At 45.9% G+C, this 26,058-nt stretch overlaps 1 protein-coding gene across 4 annotated transcripts in view; it reads left to right on the top strand.

Moving 5' to 3' along the window:
* The first annotated feature begins 2,087 nt into the window (after positions 1–2,087).
* ZNF638 (zinc finger protein 638) overlaps positions 2,088–26,058 on the top strand; it is an 85,777-nt gene continuing 61,806 nt past the window's right edge. For 2 of the 4 annotated variants that reach the window (XM_084855239.1, XM_084855237.1), the window contains exons 1-3: positions 15,862–17,605; positions 22,254–22,315; positions 25,858–25,899. In XM_084855239.1, the coding sequence (XP_084711365.1) occupies positions 15,950–17,605; positions 22,254–22,315; positions 25,858–25,899 (1,760 nt within the window). In that variant the 5' untranslated portion in view covers positions 15,862–15,949. Of the gene's footprint in view, positions 2,275–2,818; positions 2,977–15,861; positions 17,606–22,253; positions 22,316–25,857; positions 25,900–26,058 lie in introns of those variants that run through there. The other 2 variants (XM_084855238.1, XM_084855240.1) reach the window with 2 other exon arrangements.

The raw sequence follows: 26,058 nt of genomic DNA, 5'->3' as shown, positions 1-26,058 counted from the left end.
AATTTACAACCTCCTGGACCCAGCCGGACAACTCCTCCTTGTTTGATTTAATAAGCCATGAAGGGCAAGGGTCAAGCACACAAGTGGTCGATCGGACTCGGCCAAGCACAAGCAACACAGCTTCTGCAAAGATAAGTCCTGCCTCACTAACATTTTAGAGTTCTTTGAAAGTATCAATGAACATGTAGACAGGGGTGATCCAGTAGACATTGTTTACTTGGATTTCCAAAAGGCTTAAGACAGAGTCCCTCACCAAAGATGCCTGAAAAAACTTAGCAGTCATGGAATAAGAAGACAGGTCCTCTTATGGATCAGTAACTGCTTAAAGAACAGAAAGCAGAGAGGAGGAATAAATGGAAAATTCTGCCAATGGAGGGAAGTAAATAGTGGGGTCCCACAGGGATCTGTATTAGGACCAATGCTTTTCAACCTGTTCATAAATGATCTGGGATTGGGAGTGAGCAGTGAAGTGGCCATGTTTGCGGATTTGCACCAAATTATTTAGGGTGGTTAAAACAAAAACGGGATTGTGAGGAGCTCCAAAAGGATTTCCCCAAACTGGGAGAATGGGCATCTAAATGGCAAATGTGGTTCAATGTAAGCAAGTGTAACGTGATGCAAGTTGGGGCAAAAAATCCCAACTTTGAGTATAGCCTGATGCTATCTGAGCTAGTGGTGAATGACGACGAAAGAGATCTTGGGGTGTTCAATGGAGATGTCACCCCAGTGGGCAGCAGCTGTAAAAACAAAGAAAAAAAAAAGGCAAACTCCATGTTAGGCATAATTAGAAAAGGGATGAAGACTAAAACTGCCAATATCATACTACCCCTATACAAATCTATGGTGTGGCCACACTTGGAATATGGTGTCCGGTTCTGGTCACCACGCCTATGAAAAGATATTGCAGAGCTGGAAAAGGTGCAGAAAGGGGCAACTAAAATGCTCAAGGGGCTGGAGCATCCCCTCTGAGGGAAGGTTACAACAGCTGGGATGGTTTAGCTTGGAAAAAGGGAGGTTAAGGGGAGACATGAGAGAGGTGTGCAGAATTATGCCTGGTGTGGAGAATGTGGGCAGGGAGACCTTTTTCTCCCTCTCTCAGAATACTAGAACCAAAGGGGTCCTCCCACAACGCGGATCGGTGGGGGATGCAGGACAGATAAAAGAGCTTCTTCACACAGCACATAGTTAAAGGATGGCATTCGCTACCGCAGGACGTACTGCAGGCCACCGATTTGGGCTGCTTTAAAAAGGGGTTAGACGAATTCCTGGGGAAAAGGGCTCCGGGCCCCGATGGCTCCGCGCGGCCCCAGTACCGGGGCAGCGAGCCTCTGTGCACCACTGGCGGGGGCGCTGCGCTCACGCCCTGCTTGCGGGCGCCCGGGCGCCAGCCGGGAGGCCGCTGCGCGGACGGAGCGCCGGGCCCCTCGCGCGGGGCGCTTGTCCTGCCGCGGAGGCTGCTCGCTCGCAAAGTCCGCGGGTCCCGCACACGGCGCGCCCTCCTCCAGCGAAGCCCGCTCTCCGGGAGCCCCGCCGCGCTGTTTCCCGCGACGGGGAAGTCCGGCGTCCCCCCCGGAGCCGCGGGACTTTCGGCCTGGCGGGATGAGGCCCCCGGGCCAGGTGGGCGGCCCGGCCCGGCCCCTGACCCTCTTCGGCGCTTATCTGCAAGCACGAGCCAGGGCACCGAGCCACCGGCCCTGGCAGGCAGCCTGGGAATGCCTCAGAATGAGCGCCCGCAGTAGCAGCGGCGCCCTCGGCACGAGCCTCGCCGCGCAGAAGGCTGGTCCCGACCGCGGGCTGGCAGTTGAGCGCCCCGCGGCCGGCCCAACGGGCCTCCGGCAGAGTTACTGCACATGCGCGGCTGCCGCGACGTAAGACGTCTGCGTGGCCGTTCCTCCCGGAACCCCGAGAGCGCGCACGCGCACAGCCCCCGGACGGGTCTGCGGACTGTTTGATCCTTCCCTCCCGCCCCGAACCCGAGAGCGCGCATGCGCGCCACGGCCGTCCCATCGTCGCCCCGAGTCTACGAAGCACATAATCGACGTTCGGGTTTCCCTCCTTCCTCCCGCGGACTCCGGGTCCACGCATGCGCACGCTGTCCGGGCAGCCCTCCGTGCGGCCTCGTTTCTGCCTCAGCGCGGCCGGGCCGAGCGGCGTTTTCGCGCCCCGGACGGCGGAGCGGCACGAGCAGGGCGCGCGCGCGCGAGCGAGCGAGCCCCCGACCAAGGCGGCGTGAGGGGAGGCGCGCCGCCCGCCTGGGCCGAGCGGCTGGCGGAGGTAAAGGGCGCCGCGGGGTCGGGGGGAGAGGAGGCGGCCACAAAATGGCGGCGGAGGGAGGCCGGGCGGGCGGGCGGGCGGCCGCTCGGGGGCGAGGCTGGCCGGGCCCCGCCGAGGCTGAGCGACGCATCGGGAAGGCTCCTGCTGGCCCCGCCGCCGCCTCAGCGGGGCGCGTCCGCACTGGCCTACCTGGCAGGGCGGGTGCCAGGCGCGGCGCGGTGATGCTGAGCGGGCGGCGCGCTTTGCGGACAGGCCGGGCGGCGCGGTGGGCTTCGCGAGGCCGGGAAGGCGGGCCGGCAGCGAGCGGCGCGGCCGCCTCTGCCGCGGCGCGCCCCGCAGGCCGGCGCTCATTCGGATCGGGCCCCGGCAAGCCCTCGCCGTCGGCCGGCCGGCCCAGCCGCGGAGGCGCCCTGCTCTCGAGCGCGTGCAGGGCGGCGATCCCGCGAGCGCGCGGCGGGTGCGCGCCGGCGCGGACGTGGCCGGTGCCGTCGTCGTCGGGAGCTTTCTCCGGCCGCCCTCCGTGACCCTTGTCTCGGACTCGCAGGTGCGCGCCGATCGGCTGGGGCTACTCCGCGGAGCTGGAGAGGAGGCAAGCCTGCACGCGCCCAGAGGCCCCTCGGCCCCTCCTGCGCTCTCATATGCTCACGGGCCGTGGACGTTGCTATTCAAAATGGGGTCTGAGGCTCCTCTCTGCCTCTCAAGGTAGAGGGATACATTGTGGGGAAAGGACAGTTGACAGACATTCTCTCTGGTGCTCAGCCTCAGTCTTGGCTGTACTACTTGTGGGTACAGCTGGGGGCTTGCGTCCTGGAATGGGCCTCCCTAAAGAACAAGAAATCCTCTGCATATAAAACTGGTGTGTCAGGGAGAAAGAAGGCTAGGCCAGAATCCTTTTCCCTCATATGCTTGTACTCAGTGTGCAAGGAATGCCTCTCTTTTATTGCATGGAAGAGCATTCAATCATGTGAGCCCTCCACTGGCTGTCTGAAGTGGCAGTGCTCAGCTAGAGGCTTGTTACTTTAATGAGAAAAAGAACTAGGCCTGAGGCTCTGTTCTGCACGCAGGATGACAGGATGAAGTCTGAAGGCAGTGCTGTTGAACTAACGGGGGCATAAAGCAGCACCATCAGTATGCATGGTACTTTACAGCAGCCTTGTAAACAAGCCCACAAAAGTTACTACCCCACATGTTTTCTTACCAGACTCCAGATGAAGAGAACAGAACAAGACCAACCCTTGTTACCAACCAACATAATTATTAGTGCTGCTAGGCTATACATCAGTAACAATAGCATACACCAGATTTAGTGCAGTCTTGTTAAATCTACCAAGCTAAGTTAGGAGTCCACAAAATTTCTGAAGAAATCTCTTGTTGCTTCTAGTGTATAGCTAAATCTTCCATTTTTTTGGAGTTCCAAACAGTGGTGTATGGTTAAGCATTCTGTGGCTTGTAAACACAATGGCATAATAATTCCATTAACTCCTCACTGAGTTGGCAATGTTTACAGTAGGGCAGTAATGTACTTCACTGCTGGAAGAAATTATTGTTGTAAATTGCCTGGAAGACATTGTTAATTGGGCAGTATACAAATGATGTAAATAAAATTGATAATGTTGGTACAAAGTCCTCTCAGCTATGATTGATTGGTCGAGGCCTGTATAGTAAACAGAAGTATGACACTGATACTGAATGTAAAGGTTGTCTTCTACACATTGAATGTCTTTGATGTTCATAATTGGGGATTGATAAATTTTGGCTGGTCTTGGTGGCCAACAAAAACCTTGTCAGGACCTTCCTCCCATGGAGCATGGTCTTGTCCCCTCTTGTGCTGTGCTTCTGAAATGCAGCATGAGGTAATGGAAAATTCTATTTTCTTTCTCCAGCTCTAAGCTTGGAGGGATTCTGCCCAATGCAAAATGCCCCCCCCATCTCTCCAAGTCAGTGCTTGAGGTGGTGGTGGGGCAATCAAAGTGTTGCTTCGGTTCTGAGTTTGCTGGCCACTCAGGGGGCCCATCAGGCACAGAAGTAACCTACATGCCTCTGCTTCTTATCTTCAGCTTGGAGCTGGAGATAGGAGGTACCTCTGCTTCCTCTGCCTCTACACCTGATGAGTAGTTTGAGATTGGAGCATCTGCTGGCAGCAGATGCAAGCCCCTGTGTTTCTACCTTCCCATTCCAGCTTGGAGCTGGAGAAGGAGGCTTGTTATGGTTCTTCACCTGACAGGCACTCAGCAAATGCACAGCCAAAACATGTCTCAGGCTTCAGCTGAACTTTGATGCTGGGGTTCCTCTCCTTTGCAGCTCCAGCTTTGGGAGGACACCTTGGGCTTGTCTCACTTGCTAGAGCCTCACTATCCCCTCACCAAGGTGAAGGGGACAAGCAAGATTGTTGAACCCTGTTCATCATTTCTACTATTTATTGAACACTTCATTGATGGAACTTTCCTAGAGCCAGCTAAGGTTTGATTCTTGAAGTAACTTGTAGCTTCAAAGCTCATAAGTGTAGGGAAAGACTAATATCCTTGGATTTGTGTCATCCCTGCATTAATATACACTTCGGTCTGTGAATGTGGTGTTGCTTGGTGGTGTTTTCCTTCTCTTATTAGACTTTAACTGAGGTTTGTGTTATAATGCATCAGTTGTGGTTTATTGCAGGTGGATTCTGTTGCACTATCATCAGCTCTGCATTGAGCATCTCTGTTCCTTTACAGAGCTCCACTGAAATCTGGGAAACTCCACATAAACACACACACCTGGTTATCTGGAAGGACTCATAGTGGGATCTTGTTACAGAAGAAAATGCAAATAAGAGAGGAAAGGCAGGATGGACTGTCCCTGGTCTGGGCATGTGCATGCCCACTCTTACCTTCTCTCTTTCCCTGTTACCTGGCCAAAAAAACTCCTGTTGGTTCTCCTGGACCTCTCAGTGGCTTTCAGTACCATCAACCATTGTATCCCTCTGTAATGCCCCTCTAAAATGGGCCTTGACAGCATGGTGTTACAATGGCTTCAGGCCTTCCTAGAGGGGGCAATTCCAGAAGGGGGTGCTGGGGTACTTCTGTTCCACCCCATGGTAATTGGCCTTGGAGTTCTTTGGCTTCTATCTTGTAGATGTTAAAAAGCATGGGGGACATGAAACTTGAGGACAGTCATCTGGAAATTTGGGTGGAAGTGTCATCAGAATACAGATGAGACAGCTGTACTATCATGTCCATCTTCTAATCCCAGGAAAGTGGTAGAAATCTTAAACTGGTGTCGAGATAGTTCTAGGATGGGTGAGGGCAAACAGATTGAAACATAATCAGATCAGACAGATGTACAGTTGGTTGGGAATACTACTGATCTAGATGGAAGTTTGCAACTGGTTCTGGATGGAGTTGCATTCTTTCTAAAGAGCCAGGTATACAATCTGGGAGTTGTCCAGGACACAGTGTTATCTATGAAAGTGCAGGCAGCTTTGCTGGCTTGCCGGCTTCATCCTATCTGGGAAAAGGACCTGACTTCAGTTACACATGCCCTGGTTACATCCAGACTATATTGCTGTGATGCTATCTACATAGGGCTGCCTTTAAAGAAAGTTTGGAAGCCCCATCTGGTATAGAATGCAGCCTGAACTGTTTGAGACCAAGCTGAACCTGCCTAGGCCGTAAGATTGGCTTCATAGGTGTCAAGAACCATCAGAATGGTAGGTACTAGAGACAGGGCCTTTTCCTTGATGGGCCCATGTTTTTGGACTTCCCCCAGGAAGTGTGTACAGCTTCCTCATTAGTGACTTTAGCCAGCTTTGAGAATTTATTTGTTCCTGTTAATGTTCTGTTGAATCTCATGGTTTTATGCTGTTTTCATGTTTTTGCTGCTGCTGTTTTTATTGGCCTATTTTTAAACATTATTTGGCACAGTATTGTTTAGTTGTGTTTTTGTAATATAAATAAGAACTTAAGAAGAGCCATGCTGGATCAGACTAAAGATCCATCTAGTCCAGCATTCTGTTCCCACAGTGGCCAACCAGCTGCCGACCGGGAACCCACAAGCAGAGCATGAGCGCAACAGCACCCTCCCACCCATGTTCCCCAGCAACTGGTGTAGATAGGCTCACTGCTCTGGTTCTGGAGGTAGAACATAGCCATCAGGACTAGTAGCCATCCATAGCCTTCTCCGTGTATTTATCCAACCCCCTTTTAAAGCCATCCCAATTGGTTGTCATGACTACATCCAGGGGTGGCGAATTCCATAGTTTAAGTACTTAAGTGAAGAAGTACTTCCTTTTATCTGTCCTGAATCTCCCACCAATCAGCTTCATGGGAGGACCCCTTTGGGTTCTAGTATTTTGAGAGAAGGAGAAAAAGGTCTTTCTATCTACATTCTCCACACCATGCATAATTTTGTAGATCTCTATTATATCTCCGCTCACCCTCCTTTTTAACATGTTAAAACAATTCCAGTTGTTGTAACCTTCTCTCATAGGGAAGATACTCCAGCCCCTTGATCTAGTTGCCCTTTTCTGCACCTTTTCTAGCTCTACAATACCTTTTTTAGGTGTGGTGACCAGAACTGGACACCGTATTCCAAGTGTGGCTGCACCATAGATTTGTATAGGGGTAGTATGATATTGTCAGTTTTATTCTCAATTCCTTTCTAATTATGCCTAACATGAAGTTTGCCTTTTTTGCAGTGGCCACACACTGGGTCGACATCTTCATTGAGCTGTCCACCACAATCCCAAGATCATAGAATCAGAATAGTAGGGTTGGAAGGGGCCTATAAGACCATCGAGTCCAACCCCCTGTTCAGTGCAGCAATCCAAGTCAAAGCATCCCTGACAAGTTGCTGTCCAGCTTCATCTTAAATGCATCCAGTGTGGGAGAGCCCACTGCCTCCCTAGGTAATTGGTTCTATTGTCATATTGCTCTAACAGTCAGGAAGTTTTTCCTGATATTCAGCCGGAATCTGGCTTCCTGTAACTTGAGCCCATTATTCCGTGTCCTGCATTTTGGGATGATGGAGAAGCCATCCTGGCCTTCCTCTCTGTGACAACCTTTCAAGTACTTGAAGAGCACTATCATATCTCCCCTCAGTCTTCTCTTCTCAAGGCTAAACTTGTCCAGTTCTTTCAATCTCTCCTCGTAGGGCTTTGTTTCCAGTCTCCTTATCATCTTCGTTGCCCTCCTCTGAACCCTCTCCAGTTTGTCTGCATCCTTCTTAAAGTGTGGTGCCCAGAACTAGACCCAGTACTCCAGATGAGGCCTAACCAGTGCTGAGTAGAGGGGAACTAGTACTTCTAGTTCCCCTCTTTCCTCATTGGTCACTGCTAGCTCAGATTCCATCAGGCTATACTTGAAGTTGGGATTTTTTGCCCCAATGTGCATCACTTTACACTTGCTTACTTTGAACCACTAAATTTTTCATTTAGATGCCCATTCTCCCAAGTTGGAGAGATCCTTTTGGATCTCTTCACAATCCCTTTTTGTTTTAACCACCCTAAATAGTTTGGTGTCATCTGCAAACTTGGCCACTTCACTGCTCACTCCTAATTCCACATCATTTATGAACAAGTTGAAAAGCATTGGTCCTAATACAGATCCCTGTAGGACCCCACTATTTACTTTCCTCCATTGGGAGAATTTTCCATTTATTCCTCCTCTCTGCTTTCTGTTTTTTAAGCAGCTACTGATCCATAAGAAGACCTGTCTTACTCCATGACTGCTAAGTTTTTTCAGGCGTCTTTGGTGAGGGACTTTGTCTAAAGCCTTTTGGAAGCCCAAGTAAACAATGTCTACTGGATCACCCCTGTCTACATGTTTATTGACACTCCCAAAGAACTCTAAAATGTTAGTGAGACAGGACTTACCTTTGCAGAAGCTGTGTTGATTGTTTTTCTGCAGGGCTTGTCCTTCTATATGCTTACTAATTTTATCTTTAATAATGCCTTTAACCAATTAACCCAGAACAGATGTTAAGCTAACGGGCCTATAATTTCCCAGATCCCCCCTGGATCCCGTTTCAGAAATTGGGGTTACATTGGCCACCTTCCAGTCCTCTGGTATAGAGACTGATCTCAGGGACCTGTTGCATATTTTGGTTAAAAGATCAGCAATTTCATATTTGTATTCTTTGAGAACTCTAGGATGGATACCATCTGGGCCTAGTGATTTGTTTTCAGCTTATCAATAAAGTTTAGAACATCATCTTTTGTCACCACTGTTTGCCTCAGTTCCTCAGACTCCCTTCCTGAAAACATGTGTTCAGGTACAGGTATCTGTCCTGTATCTTCTGCAATGAAGAAGAATGAAAAGAATTCATTCAGCTTCTCTGCAATCTCCTTGTCCTCCTTCAGTATTCCTTTAACTCCACTGTCATCCAGTGGTCCAACTGTCTCCCTTGCTGATTTTCTGCTTCTGATATATTTAAAGAATTCTTTATTGTTGGCCTTGATGTTGTTAGCGATATGCTCTTTGAAGTGCTTTTTTGCATCTCTTATTGTCTGCTTGGATCGCCTTTGTGCAAGTTCGTGCTCCCTTTTGTTTTCCTCACTTGGGCAAGACTTCCATTTTCTGAAGGAAGCTCTCTTTCTCTAATAGCTCCCTTAATACTGCTCGTTAACCATGCCATCAACCTCTTGGACTTGGTGCTACCTGTCAAGGGCTCCTTGGAGGCCTCCCTCAGTCTAATCCAGTAGCCAAGTCCAGACACAGACAAAGGGATTCTTTTCAAAGCTTTATTCCTCTTTTACAACTTAACAACTCTACTGTTAGCAACTAGATATGAGCAGCAGAGTACCTTTGCCCTAAGTTGGAACAGTTGGTCCCCGTTTGAAAGGGAATAACTGGCAGACCCCTGAACTTAAGGGCTAAGGAGAGTCCCTCCCCTTTTCCCTTGGATCCTCTGGGCGCAGCCGTTGTTTGCATGCCAACCGGGCACTACGCCTCCTTTCCGCACCCTCCATCTGGCGCCGCTCTCTGCGTCTGCGTCACGCGTCCATCAAGTCTGCTTCCCGCGCTCTGTCACTCCCAGGACTGCTATCTAAGCTAGGAATGCTGGTGGGAGGAATCTCCGTCAGCTGTTGGCCCTGGGAAAGAGGAGCGCGCTCCTCTCCCAGGAGCAACTGCTATTCCTCAGAATCAGAACTACTCTGGGATTCTATGGGCTCAGTGTCCACCCTGACATCACCTTTCCTAACCTGTGGTATACGTTTTAGCTGGGTTTCTATTATTGTGGTTTTGAGTAATCTCCAAGCATTCTGAAAGGGCTTAATCCTCTTGACTCCCCCTTTTAACTTCCGTTTCATCAGTTCCCTCATTTTAGAGAAGTTTCTTCTTTTGAAGTTAAATGTGATTGTGTTGGACTTCCTGGGCAGTTTTCCAGTTAAATATATATTAAATCTGATAGCACTGTGATCACTGTTTCCAAGTGGTTCAACAACATTTACATCTTTTACTAGGCCCTGAGCGACACTACTTAGGATTTAATCCAAGGTTGCCCCCCCTCTGGTTGGTTCCATGACCAACTGTTCTAGGGCACAATCGTTTAGGGCATCGAGAAATTTAACCTCTTTCTGGCGGCTGGAACATGCATTTATCCAATCAATGTGGAGGTAATTGAAGTCACCCAGTATTACAGTATTTCCTTGTTTGGAGGCTCCCTGATTTTGTTTTCATCTCAAGTTCACTCTGAGCATTCTGGTCTTGGGGACGATAGCATGTTCTTAGCACTAAATTTGTTTTGGAGCCTGGTATCATCCCCCACCGCACTTCTGATGAAGAGGCTTCCCCTTTTAGGTGTTCTAGTCCACTCGACACTCTTTGACGTACAGGGCAACACCTCCCCCAATACGCCCTTCCCTGTTCTTCCTTTAGAGTTGATATTCAGAGATGACCGTATCCTACCGGTACTCCCCACTCCACCAGGTTTCTGTAATGCCCACTATATCCAGGTTTTGCTTTAAAATCAAGCACTCCAATTTTCCCATTTTGGCTCTGAGGCTTCTAGCATTTGCATAGAAACACCTATACACGGTATCCTTCCCTAGATGCCTCTGGCCTGTGCATCTTTGGCTATGGGACGTTGGCCCCTTTGATTGGCTATTATGTTCTGCCATGTACTCCTGGCCTATTCCTCCCCTTCTACATCTGGGCAATCAAAAGCATTTTCATTTTCATCCCTCTGGGATGATTTAACCCAAATCAGATGCTTCCGAGTTCCTGTCGGCTTTCCCCCAGGGTTTAGTTTAAAGCTGCTCTGCCACCCTTTTTATGTTTAGCACCAGCAGTCTGGTTCCCTTTTGGTTCAAGTGGAGCTAAATGTGGGAAAGGAAATCCTTGAACTTGACAATTTCCCTGGTAGGCCATTCACTGCTGCAGTCTTCCCATTTTAAAGTTTATCTGTCACAAAGTTTATTTCTCTTTCTGCTGTTGGACTCAAGAAAAAGGCTCGGTGTTCCTCTGAAAGAATAGGGATGCCAAAGGAGTTCAGGAAAGTATCAGTATCGCCTTGTTTGGCTTTATCGGTAGTATATAAATATTGATAGGAATGTCATCAGAACATAAGAGCCATTGTGGATCAGACCAAAGGCCCATCTAGTCCTGCATTGTTTTTGCACAGTGACCATTTGCCATCATGACTAGAAGCCATTGATCGTCTTATCCTCTATGAATTTGTTCAATCCCTTTTTAAAGCCATCCAAATTGGTTCCATCACAACACCTTGTGCTAGTGAATTCCATAGTTTATGTGCTGTGTGAAGAAGTACTTCTTTTTATCTGTTTTGAGTCTCCCATCATTCAGCTTCATGAGATGACCCTGTGCTCTAGTATTATGACTATTATCCACTTTTACCACACCATGCATTATTTATCTTGTCTCCCCTTGCTTGCCTTTTTTTCTAAGCTCGACAGCCACAGGTGTTGTAACCTTTCCTCACAGGGGATCATTTTGGTTGCCTAACATGGAATTTGCCCTTTTCACAGCAGCTGCAAACTGGGTTGATTTTTTCATTGAGCTCAGCTGTCCACCACAACCCCAAAATCTCTTTCTTGGTCAGTCACCGTTAGCTTGGATCCCATCAGTATATACCCGAAGTACATTGGGCCAAAAAATCCTAACAGCAGAACACCAAGAGCCCTAAACTAGTTTGGTCACTGTGGGAACAGAATCCCAATCAGATAGCTATAGGAAGCCTACACACAGGACATGAGTGCAATAGCCACTTCCCTCTCATGTTCCCCATTACTGGAGGTAATATATAGCTGTCATGGTTTAATTTTTGCTTCATGCAAAATAGTTGTTACCTGTTTTAATTTGCTCCCTGCAGTGCACAGTTGAAGCTGACAGATCCTAACGTGCTTGATTTTGTATGGTATTTCAGAGTTATCACTTACTTTCACTTAGTACAAAAGATGGAGTAGTCAGAGGCAAATGAGAAACAAGGGTAGTCTATTGCAGTGGTCTCCAAAGTGGGGTGTGTGCACCCCAGGGGGTGCACAAGATGATCCATTGGGGTGTGCGAGCCTCCAGGTACGTGAGCAGTCTCCTGCTGTCCTGATGAGCTTTCATTGTGTGCAATGATGGTGGTGGCGGGGGCAGTAGGATGGGACGGAAGCTGAGAGGGAAGCTCTGTGCCATTTCTCTCTTGGCTCCAGTCCTATCCTGCCGCGGCCACTGAAAGCAACTGCTCCAGTCTCTGCCAGGCACGGCAAAGGAAGGTGCAGTTGCTTGCTCAGCTATGGCACCGTAGCAGCTGCCATCCTATGGAAGGAGAGCAAATTTGCTCCAAACTCATGCTGTGGAGAGAGCATTTTGAAAATGGATGTTTGGAAATGTTTCCATCGGTGTGTGATTTTGTTGCCAAAAACCATGTAAGTGCATCACCTATAAAAACTCTCATATCTGCAAACTTAAAAAAATTGGAAATGGCATTTTCTAACCTCTTTAAAAATATTCCAAAAGAAGAGTTAGAAGATTTATAGTGAGTTTTGAACCCATTTCTTAAAAATTTAAAAATGCTACATGTTCTGATTAGTTTGCAAGAACAACTGATTGACATCAGGGAAGATGGAAGTTTACTAGCTGAATTTCAACAAAAACCTTTGCATAATTGGTGGATGGGAACGAAACATGAGAATCATGATTTAGTAAGTGCAGCCAACGATGCACTTTCTCCATTTGGATCTACATATCTTTGTGAGGTGTCTTTTTCAGCTATGACAGCCATTAAAAAAGTATCTAAATAAACTGAACTTAGAACTGGACCTTTGAATCGCTGTATCACAAAGTATTAAACCAAGATTTTCAAAAATAATGAAGCATATTCAGTCACATTGCCCCCACTAAAAAAGTTATTAATTTTTTTTTAGTGAGAGCAAAAAAAGGTTTTGTACCTTTAATAAATAAAATACATTATTTTTTAAATGTTGTTTATTTCATCTTTATCTCATCCTTTTTAATTTCCATTTTTGTGTATGTTTTGTAATGTACATAATTTATTAGTACAGTAGTACATGTATATAATTTATAAATAAATGTACACACATTGGGGGTGCGCGCTCAAAAAAATGTTACTGATGGGGTGCACGATCAAAAAAGTTTTGGGTGCCCTGCTGTGCAGGCCCTGCCACCATGTTGCTGAAACAATATGTTGATCTGATGATCTGCAACATTTGAAAATAAGTTTCCAGTATCAAGTCCAAATATGCTTCTTTCCTGGTAATCCAGTCAAATGCAGCAATGCTGTATCACTTCTAATATTACCAACTTTGAATTGGAGATTTGCAGCAATGTGCATTGGTTGTAACAGTGCTCTAAAAATGTTTCACTGATTCTGAAAGAAATTATTTCATAAGAGGCCTTTAATTTTCCCCTAAATTTCAGTTTTTTCTCAATGTATTGGTCTGGTAGGGGTGGTGTGTGTCTGAAAAACCTTTTCCCTGAATTTTTCAGTCCTCCCACCCTCATATCCTGCTTGAAACTGTGGAGAGCCATTGCTGTCCGTCACTGTCCACAATACTGGTCTGGATGGACCAGTGGTCTGACTCAGTATAAGGCAGTTCCCTGTGTCCTTAAGTACCAGTGGTCGCCTAGTTTTTATAGTGTATTAGGTCACAGGAATAATGCTGGTGTTACACTTGCTGTGTCAGACACATAGCTTATATAGGGAAATCCTCTACATGTTTACTCCGAAGTCTGTCCACTAAATTCAGTGGAACTTCCTAGTACAAGGGAGCCCCCTTCACCCCAAGGGCTGAATTCAATTTCACAGAAGCTCTTGATGGCCTCATTCCAGTGATGGGTCGGGCCAAAGGAGCAGGGCCCCAATCCCCCAAATAGCAGGCCCTCTTGAACAAAACTGATTTTCTAGATCCATTTTGGTATGACTCTGGGCCTGCCTTCGGAACAGAAACTGCCTTGGTCACCTTGTGGGATGTCCTGTGTTGGGGAAGGGACAGGAGGAAGGTGACTGTGTTGGTTCTCTTGGACCTCTCAGCAGATTTCGATACCATTGACTATCATATCCTTCTGGATAGGTTGTCTGAGTTGGAATGTGGGGGCAGTCTATTGCAGTGGTTCCATTCCTGCTTGGATGTCAGATTCTAGAAGGTGGTGCTAGGGGATGATTGCTCTGCCCCATGGCAGTTATGTTACAGGGCTCCTCAGGGCTCTATTTTATTCCCCATGCTTTTCAACATCTATGTGAAACTGCTGGGAGAGGCTATCCAGGGATGTGGGGGGAAGTGTCACCAGTGGGTGGATGGCACCCAGCTTTACCTCTCTCTTTCATCTAATACAGGTGAGGCAATTGATGTTCTGAACCAATGCTTAGGCAGGGTAATGGACTGGATGAGGGCCAATAAACTGAAACTCAATCCAGACAAGATGGGGTTACTTGTTGTGGATGGTTTATCTGTCCAGTTAAGGTATTCAACCTGTTCTGGAGGGGGCTACACTCCCCCTAAAGGAGCAGGTTTGAAGTTTCGTGGTGCTCTTAGATCCATCATTGGCACAGGTAGCCTTGGTGGCTCAGATGGTCTTTTATGAGCTCAGGTTGATATACTAACTACAACCCTACCTGGACAGATATAGGTTTGTGATAGTTATTCACATTCTCATAACCTCCTGTTTGTCAGGGGTGCCTCTGAGCATAGGCAGTGGCAGAGTAGCTCAGATTCCGAAGAGGAACCGCAAAACGTGGGGGAGGAACTTTCCCAGACTCTTCCAGACAGGGAGAGACAGACTCCTCAAGTTTCAATAGTCCAGCTGGACGGAGAGGGCCTCTCTTCAAACACCCCTGTGAGAGATAGCAAACAGGGAGAGGTGGGGCTTGGAGAGCCTGAATTCTTAAACGCCAGGCGCAGACGCAGAGCCGAGAGAGATGGCAGGGGCGAAGCTTAGGCAATCTGCCCAATTGGCCCGACGGGAACAGCTACATGTAGAGATCTCACAAGATAGAGGGAGATCCCTCCCCTACCCCTTAAGTTAGGAAAGCGTGCCCACCTTTTCTCAAATGGTGGGCAACTTTCGATCTTTGTAGCTTCCCTTTGAACTCCCTGAAGGCATTTCCTTTGTAGACTGTGAGTTACTGACAATTTGCATCTGTATGACCCATTGAAGTAAAAGGATTAAAGAGCCGTGGATAGAAGCCTCTTGTCTGTGTTTTTGATTTGGGTTCTGAAGTTTACAGCAGGGGCAGAAAGGGAAACCTGACATTGTTTGGATTATTGCAACGCATTATACCTGGGGCTGACTTTGAAAATGCTCCAGAAACTTTAGTTAGTCCAAAATAGGGCAGCTAAACTGCTAACTGGGGCTAGTCGATGTAATCATATTATGACAGTACTTTTCCATCTGCACTGACAACCAGTCCGATTTTGGGCCCAATTCAAAGTGCTGGATTTAACCTTTAAAGCTTTAAATGGCTTGGGGCCAGGTTATCTGAAGGAAGATCTCCCGTATTTACCTACCTGGACATCTGAGACCCTCCTCCAGGTCCCCTCGCCAAATGAGGCGAGGTGGGTGCTGTGGTGGCAACCCATTTGTGGAATGCACTCCCCAGAGAAGCTTGCCTGGCACCCATGTTGTGGTCTTCGTTCTGCGCTGTTTTATTTTTGTTTTAATGTTTGTACTGTATGTCTTTAATGTATTGTACACTACCCAGAGAACTTTGGTTACTGGGTGGTTTAAAAGTACCATAAATAAATAAATAAATAAAGTAATTTTCATTTACAGCTAAAGCGGGTAACAAAATGATCATATTCGCTTCTTACTAAGCATTAGGAGAGGCAATTTAACCATTCAAAATGGGGAAAAACCTTTGCAAAACCTAGAAAACCACCAAATGATTAGTGGCCAAGGGAAAGGGGAGGGCCAGATTTGGCCTGAGGTTCCCCACCCCTGCCCTAGAAAGTATATATAGGATTGCAGCTTCAGCTGTAGATACACTTTTGTATTAGGATTTCTTTTTTCCTAATGGCATTGTAAATAAACTAGCCTTCTTATTCAGATAGAATGTAATAAAACATTTGAAAACTCTTATTGTAGTTGTTACTGACATGAATATCAAGGATTTTGGATTAAAAGCTCATAGTGCATGAACAACATACTTATGTAAGAACCATTAATTGACAAGTGGATGAAATAAATCAACGCATTTGGTAAAATGAGTAGTTATTTGAAAAAGAAATTAAACAATGAGTTTTTCAAATGATTTCCTTACAGGCAGTAGAACCACTTTAGAAAATAGATTAAAAGATGAATGCAATCTAATCTTTGTGTGTTTAACTTTCAGCTTTGTGGTGTTCTTGGAAAGTTTTGCACCCCTTGTGAATTCTCTGAACCTTGGCATTGCTAGCCCATTTCTGTTGGGCCCTCCTCCTTTACAGCTTGCTCATATTAAGACACAGTTGGCTCTTCATCAGTTGAACTCACTTGCTTCAAACCACTCTATAGCATCTTATGCTTTGTTAAATGAGGCATTCCTGAAAATTGCCATGTTTAACCCTAGAGGAAACATGCCTCCAAGGCCAAGGGGACCTAATGCACCTGGTCCAATCCCACGTGGGCCTTTTCAAGGGCCGGGACCTGGACCGGGTGGTCTTCAAAGGCAGCTCTCATCTAGTCCTACTCACAGAATGCCCCAAAGATTCATGGGATCAGAAATGAGGGCAGGATTCCCCAGGCCAAATGTTCAAGTCACTCAACATAGAATTGATCCGAGACAAGCCGGAGAGAGAATAAATATGGAGCGGCAACAGAAGGAAGAGGGATGTGCTACTCGTTGGGATAATCCATTTCCACCTGGAAATATTAGCCGGGGTCAGCCTACTTCAGGAAGGATTGCAGAACATACCACAAAAGTTCAGAGCCGTTACACAAATGAGAGTGCCTCGAGTATCTTAGCAAGCTTTGGCTTATCTAATGAAGACTTGGAGGAACTTAGTCGCTATCCAGATGATCAGCTAACGCCTGAAAACATGCCTTTAATTTTGAGGGACATCCGAATGCGGAAAATGGCTTGTCAGTTACCTAATTTACCTGCTCAGAGCAGAGAGAAGGAAACCTTTCGTGGTGACGATGGCCGTGTTTCCATGGTCAAGAGCAAGGTCATTGATTATGGACATGAAAGCAAGTATGCATATGCTGAAGGTCCACTTGAAGTCAAAGTCTACAATTCTGATGTACCAAACGAGGAGAGCATGAAAGGATTTCAAGCACAGCAGACTGCTTCAGTGACTGCTGCACCCTCCAGTGTCACCAGTAAACAAATGAACGCAGTTGAAGAACTAATACGACAGATGGGGTTCCAGAGAAGCACACCAAATACCCAGTCGTTCTTCCCGATGGATACGTCCAGTGAGGTGCCTGGGTTATGCCTCCCTTCAGCAGGAGCTGGGGTACCTCCAGCAGTCCAGCCCATGATGCCACCTGTGGTACCACCCATGCCTCAGTCTGCGATGCCTCCTGTTGTCCAGCAAGCTTTGCCACCTCCATCTGTTTCCCAGCCCATAATGCCACCTATGAACCAACCACCACCCCCTTTTGTACCTGAAATACTTGGGGGTGTAAACAGGCGTGACAGGATTCATCATGAATCCAGGGCTAATCCTCCTAATGCTCCACCTGGGCCTCCCACTGGCCAGAAAAAATTCCAGAAAGAAGCTGAGAATCCTATTGAGTCTCCTTTTGGTGTGGTGAAAGCCTCTTGGCTTCCAGTTTTTTCACAGGCAGATGCCCAGAAGATGAAGAGGCTGCCAACTCCATCGATGATGAATGATTACTACGCTGCATCTCCAAGAATATTTCCACATATGTGTTCTCTATGTAATGTAGAATGTAGACATTTGAAGGTGAGTCAATTCCCCACCCAAACACACAGATTGCATACATTTATATGTAACATGTTCTGTGCACTGGGGTTTAGTTGGCTTGTGGATACTTGTAGATTTTTTTCCCTTAAGATGTCCAACAAACAAGACCATTGGAAATAAATGCTTCATCTAATTTGGACAATATGCTTCTTTTATGACTGACTATTTCTAAAGAACTGCAGCAGCAAGATATTTGGGGATTGCAACTCCCTGAGTAAGGAAGTAGAACAGTTAGGCTCTGCTCCATGCCAAGGGAGCAGTCCCTTAAACCCATTAATATAAGCAGGGTTGGCTCAGGGCTGCACTGGGCTCAGCAGCTGCCACGGTCTATCTTGGCCCACACAGCAGTATCATCTAAATACTAAAAGTGTGTGTTGGGAGGTTGAGTAGCAAATCAGATTTACTTCAAATTCTTCAGTGATAGCGTGGAAATACCAGCTATATCATTAAACTGCAGAAGAGGAGTTGGCTCTTTCACTGTGAAAATGGACACCAGAGCCCCCTCAGAAATGCAGCCCACCATCTCTATTGGGGTTAACCGTTAAATGCCAAAGAAGAAACCTTGGTACATGACCTGGATGTTTCCAAGCCTTAACAGAAACCTCTAATTTTCCTTTGGATTCCTAGTTCCTTCTTCTGCCTCCTTTATAGTTTGACTTGCTTGAATAGCTTCTGGGGCCAAACATAGTTAGGCTTTGTGAGTGGACAAGGTATTAAAGTTCAAATCCTGTCAGAAACATAATAAAGAAAGCATTTATTATAGCATTAGAAGGTGATGTAAGAGTTAGGTAATAAAGCTATGCATGAGCTACTTAGATTTTTCTAACTAATCCATCTCATTGAACCTTTGTTGTTTGACCTTAGACAACTTTAAATAAGATTTGAAACCTTAGGTTGACCACAACTTTATTAAAGTTTTCTTAGGGCTCAGTCCTAAGTAGATGGGTGGCCGCCTCCAACCTCGGTGGTGACCGCCTACCCAAAGAAAGGCAGGAGCAGCACGCAGGGATCGTTCCCTCTGCGCCTCTCCTGCCTTGCTCTTTTTCGTTGGACAGCTGTTTGCAGCTGTCTGGCAGCAGGTGGGCCGACTGGGAGAGGAAGCTGCTGTACGACTCATAGGATGTGTTGTATGCGCAGCTGCGCTCTCTCCGCCCCGGAACGCCCCCAGCCCCGCCCTTTTCAGTCACTCCACGCTCACCTTCCGAGCGCGGAGGATGGGGCTTCTCCGCACTGCCTCTGAGGCAGCGTGGTTGCGGGGGGAGGCCAGATTTCTATGAACTGACCTCGGAGCACGGGCTCCAAGGTCAGTTCCTGGAGTAGAGCATATCCTATGGCGCTCTAGACAGTGTCTAGTGGCCATAGGATTGCTCTCTTAATAGTTTAAAGATTATTCCAGCCATATGGTGAGCTCTTGAATTGCCTGTGCATGAGAGATGAACTGTTCATCTGCATAAGAAGGAAAGCATGGCTAGGTCAAAAAGATAGGGAGCTGGTTCTCATGATCACTGGAGCCCACCATAACTTATTTAAGCTACAGTGTGTTGTGGCATGTGCCAGCGGCCATTTTGAATATTCAACCACAAGTTGTCATTTTGTCCAAACCTGGGTGACGGGTTGTTTGAGGACTAAACCCCTGCCGCCTGGGTTTGGGTGACACAACAAACCATGGCAACCCTCACCAGGGGTTGAATATTCAAAATAGTCACCAGCACGCATTGTAACCTGCTGTGGCTTGAATAAGCCCAGTGTGCCGCAGTGATTGTGCGAACCTGGAGTTGGATCCAGAGCACATTAGTCACATTTAGGGTCCGTTGAAATCAGTGCATTTTACATTAGTCAGGATTTGACTTTTCACATGATTTCCATGGGATCTAAATACAGTTAACTTGCTCCCTGTTCAGTGCAGAAACTTAGAGCAGCTATGAGCAGCTCACTGTCTTTTAAGTAAAGGGGATACTAAGAACAGGCAGCCATGATTGTTTGCCTGATGGAAATAGAACCAAACGGTGGATAGAACAGAAACCTAATCTCACTTGTGGATTTAGGTTTTTGACCTTATATTATTGGGAGCATGACGCCAGAAGCATAGAAATGTAAAATTGTCAGAAATATTGAGACAAATTGGGCAGTATCCAGTGCAGTGCTACTGCTAATGTAAATTACGTTGCACTGGTGTAAACTATCTCTAGTGCAGTGTCAATAATGCTTGCTGGCAGGACAGGTTTCCCTGGAAAATGTGTCACAAGCAGGTGCTATTGCTGTTGGGCTAGAGGTCATTTACGCTAGCACAACGTAATTTACATTAGTGGTAGTGTCACATTGGTTACTGCCCATCAGGATTTGCAGGATTGATTTTACTTTCATTTTCCAACGTCATCATATTTTTTGCTCTCTAACAATTCTGAAATAGATCTGACATGACATTATCCCAAACCTGTGCATTTGTTTTATGTCTTCATGCGTGTGTGTTTGTGCATGCAGGCGCGCGCGCGCACACACACAAACACACACACACACACACACACACACACTCTTATTTAAAAAAAACCCTTCTGGTTCAAGATCAGAATTAAGGCTATCTCATTTTGGCTCAAGCTCCACAAAGCCAGGGAATTGGAAGCTAAAGCCTCAACAGATGTGCCCCTTGATCAGTAATGATGTTGTGCTATGTCACAAATTGTGCTTACCTGCAACTTACCTTCATGCGCCCAAACTTTTCAGGGTCTTTCAGACCCAAATCCAGATGGGGAGGATAGACTGCCTGGGACTGGCACAGATGCCGCCCATTGTCCTGGTCCTCTGTTGCCTTATGAAGCATATGAGCCTTACTGTATTGCTAGAGGAATCCTGTGAATTGATCCATGCCTGTTTGTTGCTTGTAAGAAAGCACAATTCCTAGGTTGTTTAGTGAAATAGAAGTGGTAGAACAATTGGGAGCCATCTTGCTCTCGCACGCTCACAAACAAATGTTTGATCATGCAAACTGAGGCATAAAGTGCCTAAACATTTTGAAGCTATGTACATATATTGAAAGACAGTCTCTGTCCTCAGGCTCGCAGTCTAATAGGCAAGATATAAAAGGAAATGGGGAGGAAAGAGAAAAGTAAGTGTTAGAGCAGCAGCTCCTTGGGGCCTGGTTGGCCTCCCCCACCTTGCCATGATGTTCTTCCTGGGAGGCAGGGAGTGCAGCCTCCCAGTAGCCCTTGGTCTCCTGGCTGGTGGATGAGGCCAGAATGCACCGCCCTTCAGCTCTTTTGTCCCAATTCAATTTCTCCAAGACTACTAAAGTACTCAAAATCCTTCGGGGATATGAAGGGTGGAGGAAAAAGTGACATACTAGATCACTTCTTGGAGCTGACTGCAAACGTAATAATTCTTGCAATACAGGAATTGGTTTGGAATAGAACAACTTAGTGTGAAAGTGACCTTTTTGTTAATTTTAAATCTTCCGAACGGATCCAGAGTTCCTACATGTTTTTGTTAATTGTGCCAAACAAAATGCAAATATAATTTATTCAAACATTTTTCTTTGGATGTACTGCATTCTGCATACAAGTTAGTTAAACTGTTTATGTGACTGTATACCCTGTCTATTCAGAAGATCCAGACTGCAAAGCATACATTTTCAGCCTGTTTTTAAACATATCTTTTAATTACAAAAAGGGCCTGCAGAATTGGGAGTTCTTGCCATTCCTTTGGAAAATATTTTGGGTTTTGATAACATCCAGAGAAGGGAGTTCTACATTTGTGAGTCAACCAAAAATAACTCTTCTGTCTGGATCCTTGCTTGCCATGTGAACATAGTGACCTGGGTGGTATTGTTAGTAAGATGTTTGATTGTAATGGCCAGGTTGGGAAATAGAGGCTTATATTTTCTGGGACTTTATATGAAGGAAGTGGACCAGTGTAACGTGTTCCCAGCAGCCCTGAATACTTTTCTTTTATTGGAATATTTTACTTCAGATCTTGTTTCTTAAAATGCATAGAGTTATGTAGAGTTTATGACAAAGACATTTTCTATCTTTGTAACCATGTAGAAAGACTTTGGACATATGTATTCCTTTGTACAATTTGAAATGCCTGTTGCTACCTCTTCCCCCTCCCCAGTTGTTACTACCTACTCATCTTGTAGCACTATTCCAGGTGATCTGATGCTGGAACAGGCAGCCAGAATAGTTCTGCATTGCTCTTTCTATCCAGGGAAATACACTGCAGCTGTATTTGTGGCAGTTGTGGTGTTTCTGTCAAATGTGGATCCTTCTGAGCCTGTGAAAAACAGTGAGTTAAGTACGTGGTAGGCCACAATGCTGTGGTGCATCCAGGTGCCATGAATTTGACAGGTTTGAATTAATACAGAATACCATTACTCTGCTGTGTTGATTTCAGATGACTTTAAGTGTATGCTCCCTAAACTGCCTTGTAGGTTATATTGATAGAAAAAGGTTGAGGCTTTCTGTATGAATTTTGGACAAGAAGTATACATTATGGGCCTGTTGTGAGGATAAATGTGTGGGTGCGGGGGAGAACTATGTACACTGACTTGAGCTTCTTGGAGGAAATACGGGATATAAATGTAATTAGTAACAATACCATATCAATGATTTGTGGCTGCCTGTTCTTCCTGTAGGATTGGATTCAGCATCAGAATACTACTGCCCATCTAGAGAGCTGTCGTCAGCTACGCCAACAGTAAGGACTTTCATTTAATTTGTGTACAAATTTTGCAGTGATGGATTTGGTTCCCATCCTTAATGTACCCATTTTAATTTAATACACAAAGTGAACTATTGAATTCTCTGGGATGTGGATTGCAGCTCTAATAATTTCAAACAGCTTGATCTAACAGATAAATGTATGCTAAAAATGAAATGCTTGCTTATAAATGTCCTGCAGTGCTTCTGAAACAAAATCGTGGAAACTTTCAGTTTAGGGAATGACGATTGCTCTGAGGCAGGGTTCTGTAGTTCTTGTTATATATTGCATGGTATTGTTCCAAGTGTTCACTGGGGCATTATGAAACAGTCAGGAAAAACCACAGTGGCATCTGGCCTGATAATTTCTGCTTACAGGAAAGTGGGATAAGTCTGAGAGATAGGCTTGTGGAGGAGGAAAGCCTTTTTGCACAATTAAAGAACACAAAAATAGGTAAATGGCTCAGAGGTGGACTGGAAGATGGCCAGTATAACACCATTTTAAAAAAGGGATTCAGGTGGGATCCAGGAAATTACAGGTTGGTTAGCTTAATGTCAGTTCTGGGTAAATTGTTGAAGGCATTATTAAAGACAAAATTAGTAAGCATATAGAAGGACAAGCCCTGCTGAAAAACAACCAACACAGCTTTCGCAAAGTAAGTCCTGTCTCACTAACCTTTTAGAGTTCTTTGAGAGCGTCAATAAACATGTAGACGGGGTGATCCAGTAGACATTGTTTACTTGGATTTCCAAAAGGGTTTTGGCAAAGTCCCTCACCAAAGACTCCTGAGCAAACTTAGCAGTGGTGGAATAGGAGGAGAGGTCCTCTTATGGAACAATAACTGGTTAAAGAACAGAAAGCAGGGAGCAGGAATAAATGGTACATTCTCCCAATGGAGAGAAGTAAATAGTGGGGTCCCACAGGGATCTGTACTGGGACCAGTGCTTTTCAGCTTGTTCATAAATGATCTGGGATTAGGAGCCAAGTTTGCAGATGACGCCAAACTATTTAGGGTGGTTAAAATAAAAAGGATTGTGAGGAGCTCCAAAACGTTCTCTCCAAACTGGGAGAATGGGCATCCAAGTGGCAAATGTAGGAAATGTCTCAACAATGAAGAAATTAGTTAAAGTTAAAATAAGAGATTTGGGGTTCAAATCCTTAAGGAATTAAAATGTCTACTGCATTCTGCCTAGAAGTTGTTTGTCCACAACCAGTCCGTTACAAGTTGAAGCTTAATTCAGAAAAGACAGAGATACTCCTGATCACTAGAGCTGACACAGGAATAGGGATCCAACCTATGTTGGATAGGGTAGCACTCCCCTTGAGAACCTATTAAAATGGTTTGTAATTTGGAGGTTCCTCTAGACCTGCCCTTGATCGTAGATGCCCACGTCTCAGCTCTGGCCAAGTGTACCTTTGTCCAGTTTAAGCTGGTACATTGGCTACACCTGTTCCTATAGGGTGTGGATCTGACCACAGTGATAACATGCCTTAGTTACATCATGCCTGGATTATTGCAATATGCTGTATGAGTGTCTGCCTATGAAAAGTTTCTGGAAACTACAATTGATTCCAATATTAGACGCAGTATACCTCTAAATACCAGTTGCTAGGGAACACGAGTAGGAGAGTGTCATTACATTCATGTCTCACTTGTAGCTTCCCATAGGCATCTGCTTGGCCACTGTGGGACCAGAATTCTGGACTAGATAGGTCTCTAGTCTGATCCAGTACAGCTGTTCTTATGTTTTTATATGGCAGTCAGGCTGTTAGTGGGGGCTACATATTGGGAATAACTGCGCTTGTTTCCAGTTTGCTTCCAATTTAAAATGTTCATGATGACTTTTTAAACTCCTTTATGGTTTGGGACCAGATTCTCCCATATAAGCATGCCCACCTACTGAGGTCTTCATCAGAGGCCTGCTTGAGTGTCTTCACATCCCCAGAAGTATGCATACTTGGGACTAGGGAGAAGGCTTTTCCAGTGGCTGTGCTCAGGCTCTGGAGGCTCTGATCTGTGTCCGAGGGAGGTAGAGATGGGCTGAAGATGTGTAGAGTTTGAAAAAGAGAAGTATATTAGTGTTCTTTTTGCCAGGTAGATGGCAAATAAGAAGTGGAGCATGAATTTATATTGGACAGAGTCAGCCAATACATTGTTCTCCTCCAGAGACATTCAGCTGCATAGGAGCATGAGTGAAGATACCAAAGAGAATGAGTGAGCCAGGTCTGGGGACAGGAGTGACAAATAGTTCATAAGGAAAGTGTGTTAAATTGTTAGCTTAGGACAGGGATGAATTGAAAGTGGTAAATCCAAGATTGATAGAGCAGGCAGAATTAGCAAAGTAGAGAGGAGAGGACAACGCTGTTGAGAAAGCCATTGATTAAGATGGGGAAGTGTTTAAGGTGAGGTCAGCCACACAGCAGTTCTTAAGTCAAGAGTGTGCAGTGTGTTGAGGAGTCTGTCCAGAGCTGAAGATCAAAGAAAGGGCAAGTAAGAGAAGACTGGGTCAGAGGGATTAGCAATATAATTGTTGAAATCACCAAGGAACAGACTGAGGGTGGTGTAAGAGAAGGCAGACTAAGCATCAGGATCTGAGATGAAGGTTGAGAGAGAGACAGGATGGTGATATGCAACAGCAGCAGATATGCAAAGGGTAGTAGAGCCTCACAGAATTAACTTCAAAGGTAGAAAATCACCATCACCGTGACTCTCGGTGTGGGAGAAGGCGAGACCTCCAAAAAGGTCAGCAATGGTGGCAGTGTTGGAGGGGAGGAGCCAGGTTTCAGTGAGGGCAAGTAACAGGGAGGATCAAGAGAGGAGAAGGTTATGGAGCGTGACTGCTTTATGGGAGAGGGAATGGCAGTTCCAGAGGCAGCAGGAGAAGGGAAGCAGGGAGGGTGATAGACATCAAATGGGGGGTGGATTCAGAGAAAGAAGGCAGGTGGGTGCCGTGATGCTGGAAGTAAATAGGAGAAAGCTAAGGAAACGTGCAGAACAGTGTTAAGTCCTGGAAGAGAAGTTAGGTAGAGGGTCAGGTGACAGAAGGTGCAACTTACCTTGGGGAGTGGCTTGTTCATAAACAGACGCCAAATGGAAGACTTCCTTGCTACCACCTTACACAGCCTCCTTGGTCAGCTGACTGTGTGCTGAAATGGAGGCTGAACTGGGATCCACCCTCAGGCCTTGGCCCCAGATGCTTCTGGGAGAGAGCTGGAGTAATGTGGATAATATGGTCTTATTCAGTAATGTGGGCTTTCAGTGGAAGTTGATTATTGGTATTGTATGTTCACCTTAAAACCTTCCTAAGATACCAGAACAGCTTCTTCGAGTCTGGTTTAACATTGAGAATTAATTAGTAAATGGAGGCTCCAGCCAGTACCCAGAACATGTAGAGGCATTACCTTGGACACCACAGGAGAGGAAGGGTGATAGTTGTCTGTAGTAATATATTACAGTAAAAATAATATAAAATATATAATATTAAAGTAGTAATGCAGCTGGCTAGAGCCTTGCACTGACAGTTTTATTATTGGAACAGATATCCTGACTGGAATCCAGAATCCCATTCTTCATCAAAAAGGTAACTTTTAAAATATGATTATTTTCTATTATGGTTTTTAGGGTGCAGTAATTTTTACTCTTCCTTATTCTTAAAGACAGTATAGTGAATTGGGATATACTTCTGTGGTTAAGAAAATGGCTGCCCTTGGATGATCAGTGGGGGAAACAACGCGTTATG

Source organism: Heloderma suspectum, chromosome 5 (genome assembly GCF_057233095.1).
Source record: "Heloderma suspectum isolate Gila_16-S chromosome 5, 16-S_ref, whole genome shotgun sequence".
NCBI classification, from domain to species: domain Eukaryota; kingdom Metazoa; phylum Chordata; class Lepidosauria; order Squamata; family Helodermatidae; genus Heloderma; species Heloderma suspectum.
The sequence above is the reverse complement of the archived record's forward strand: the minus strand, read 5'-3'. Positions and strand labels throughout refer to the sequence as shown.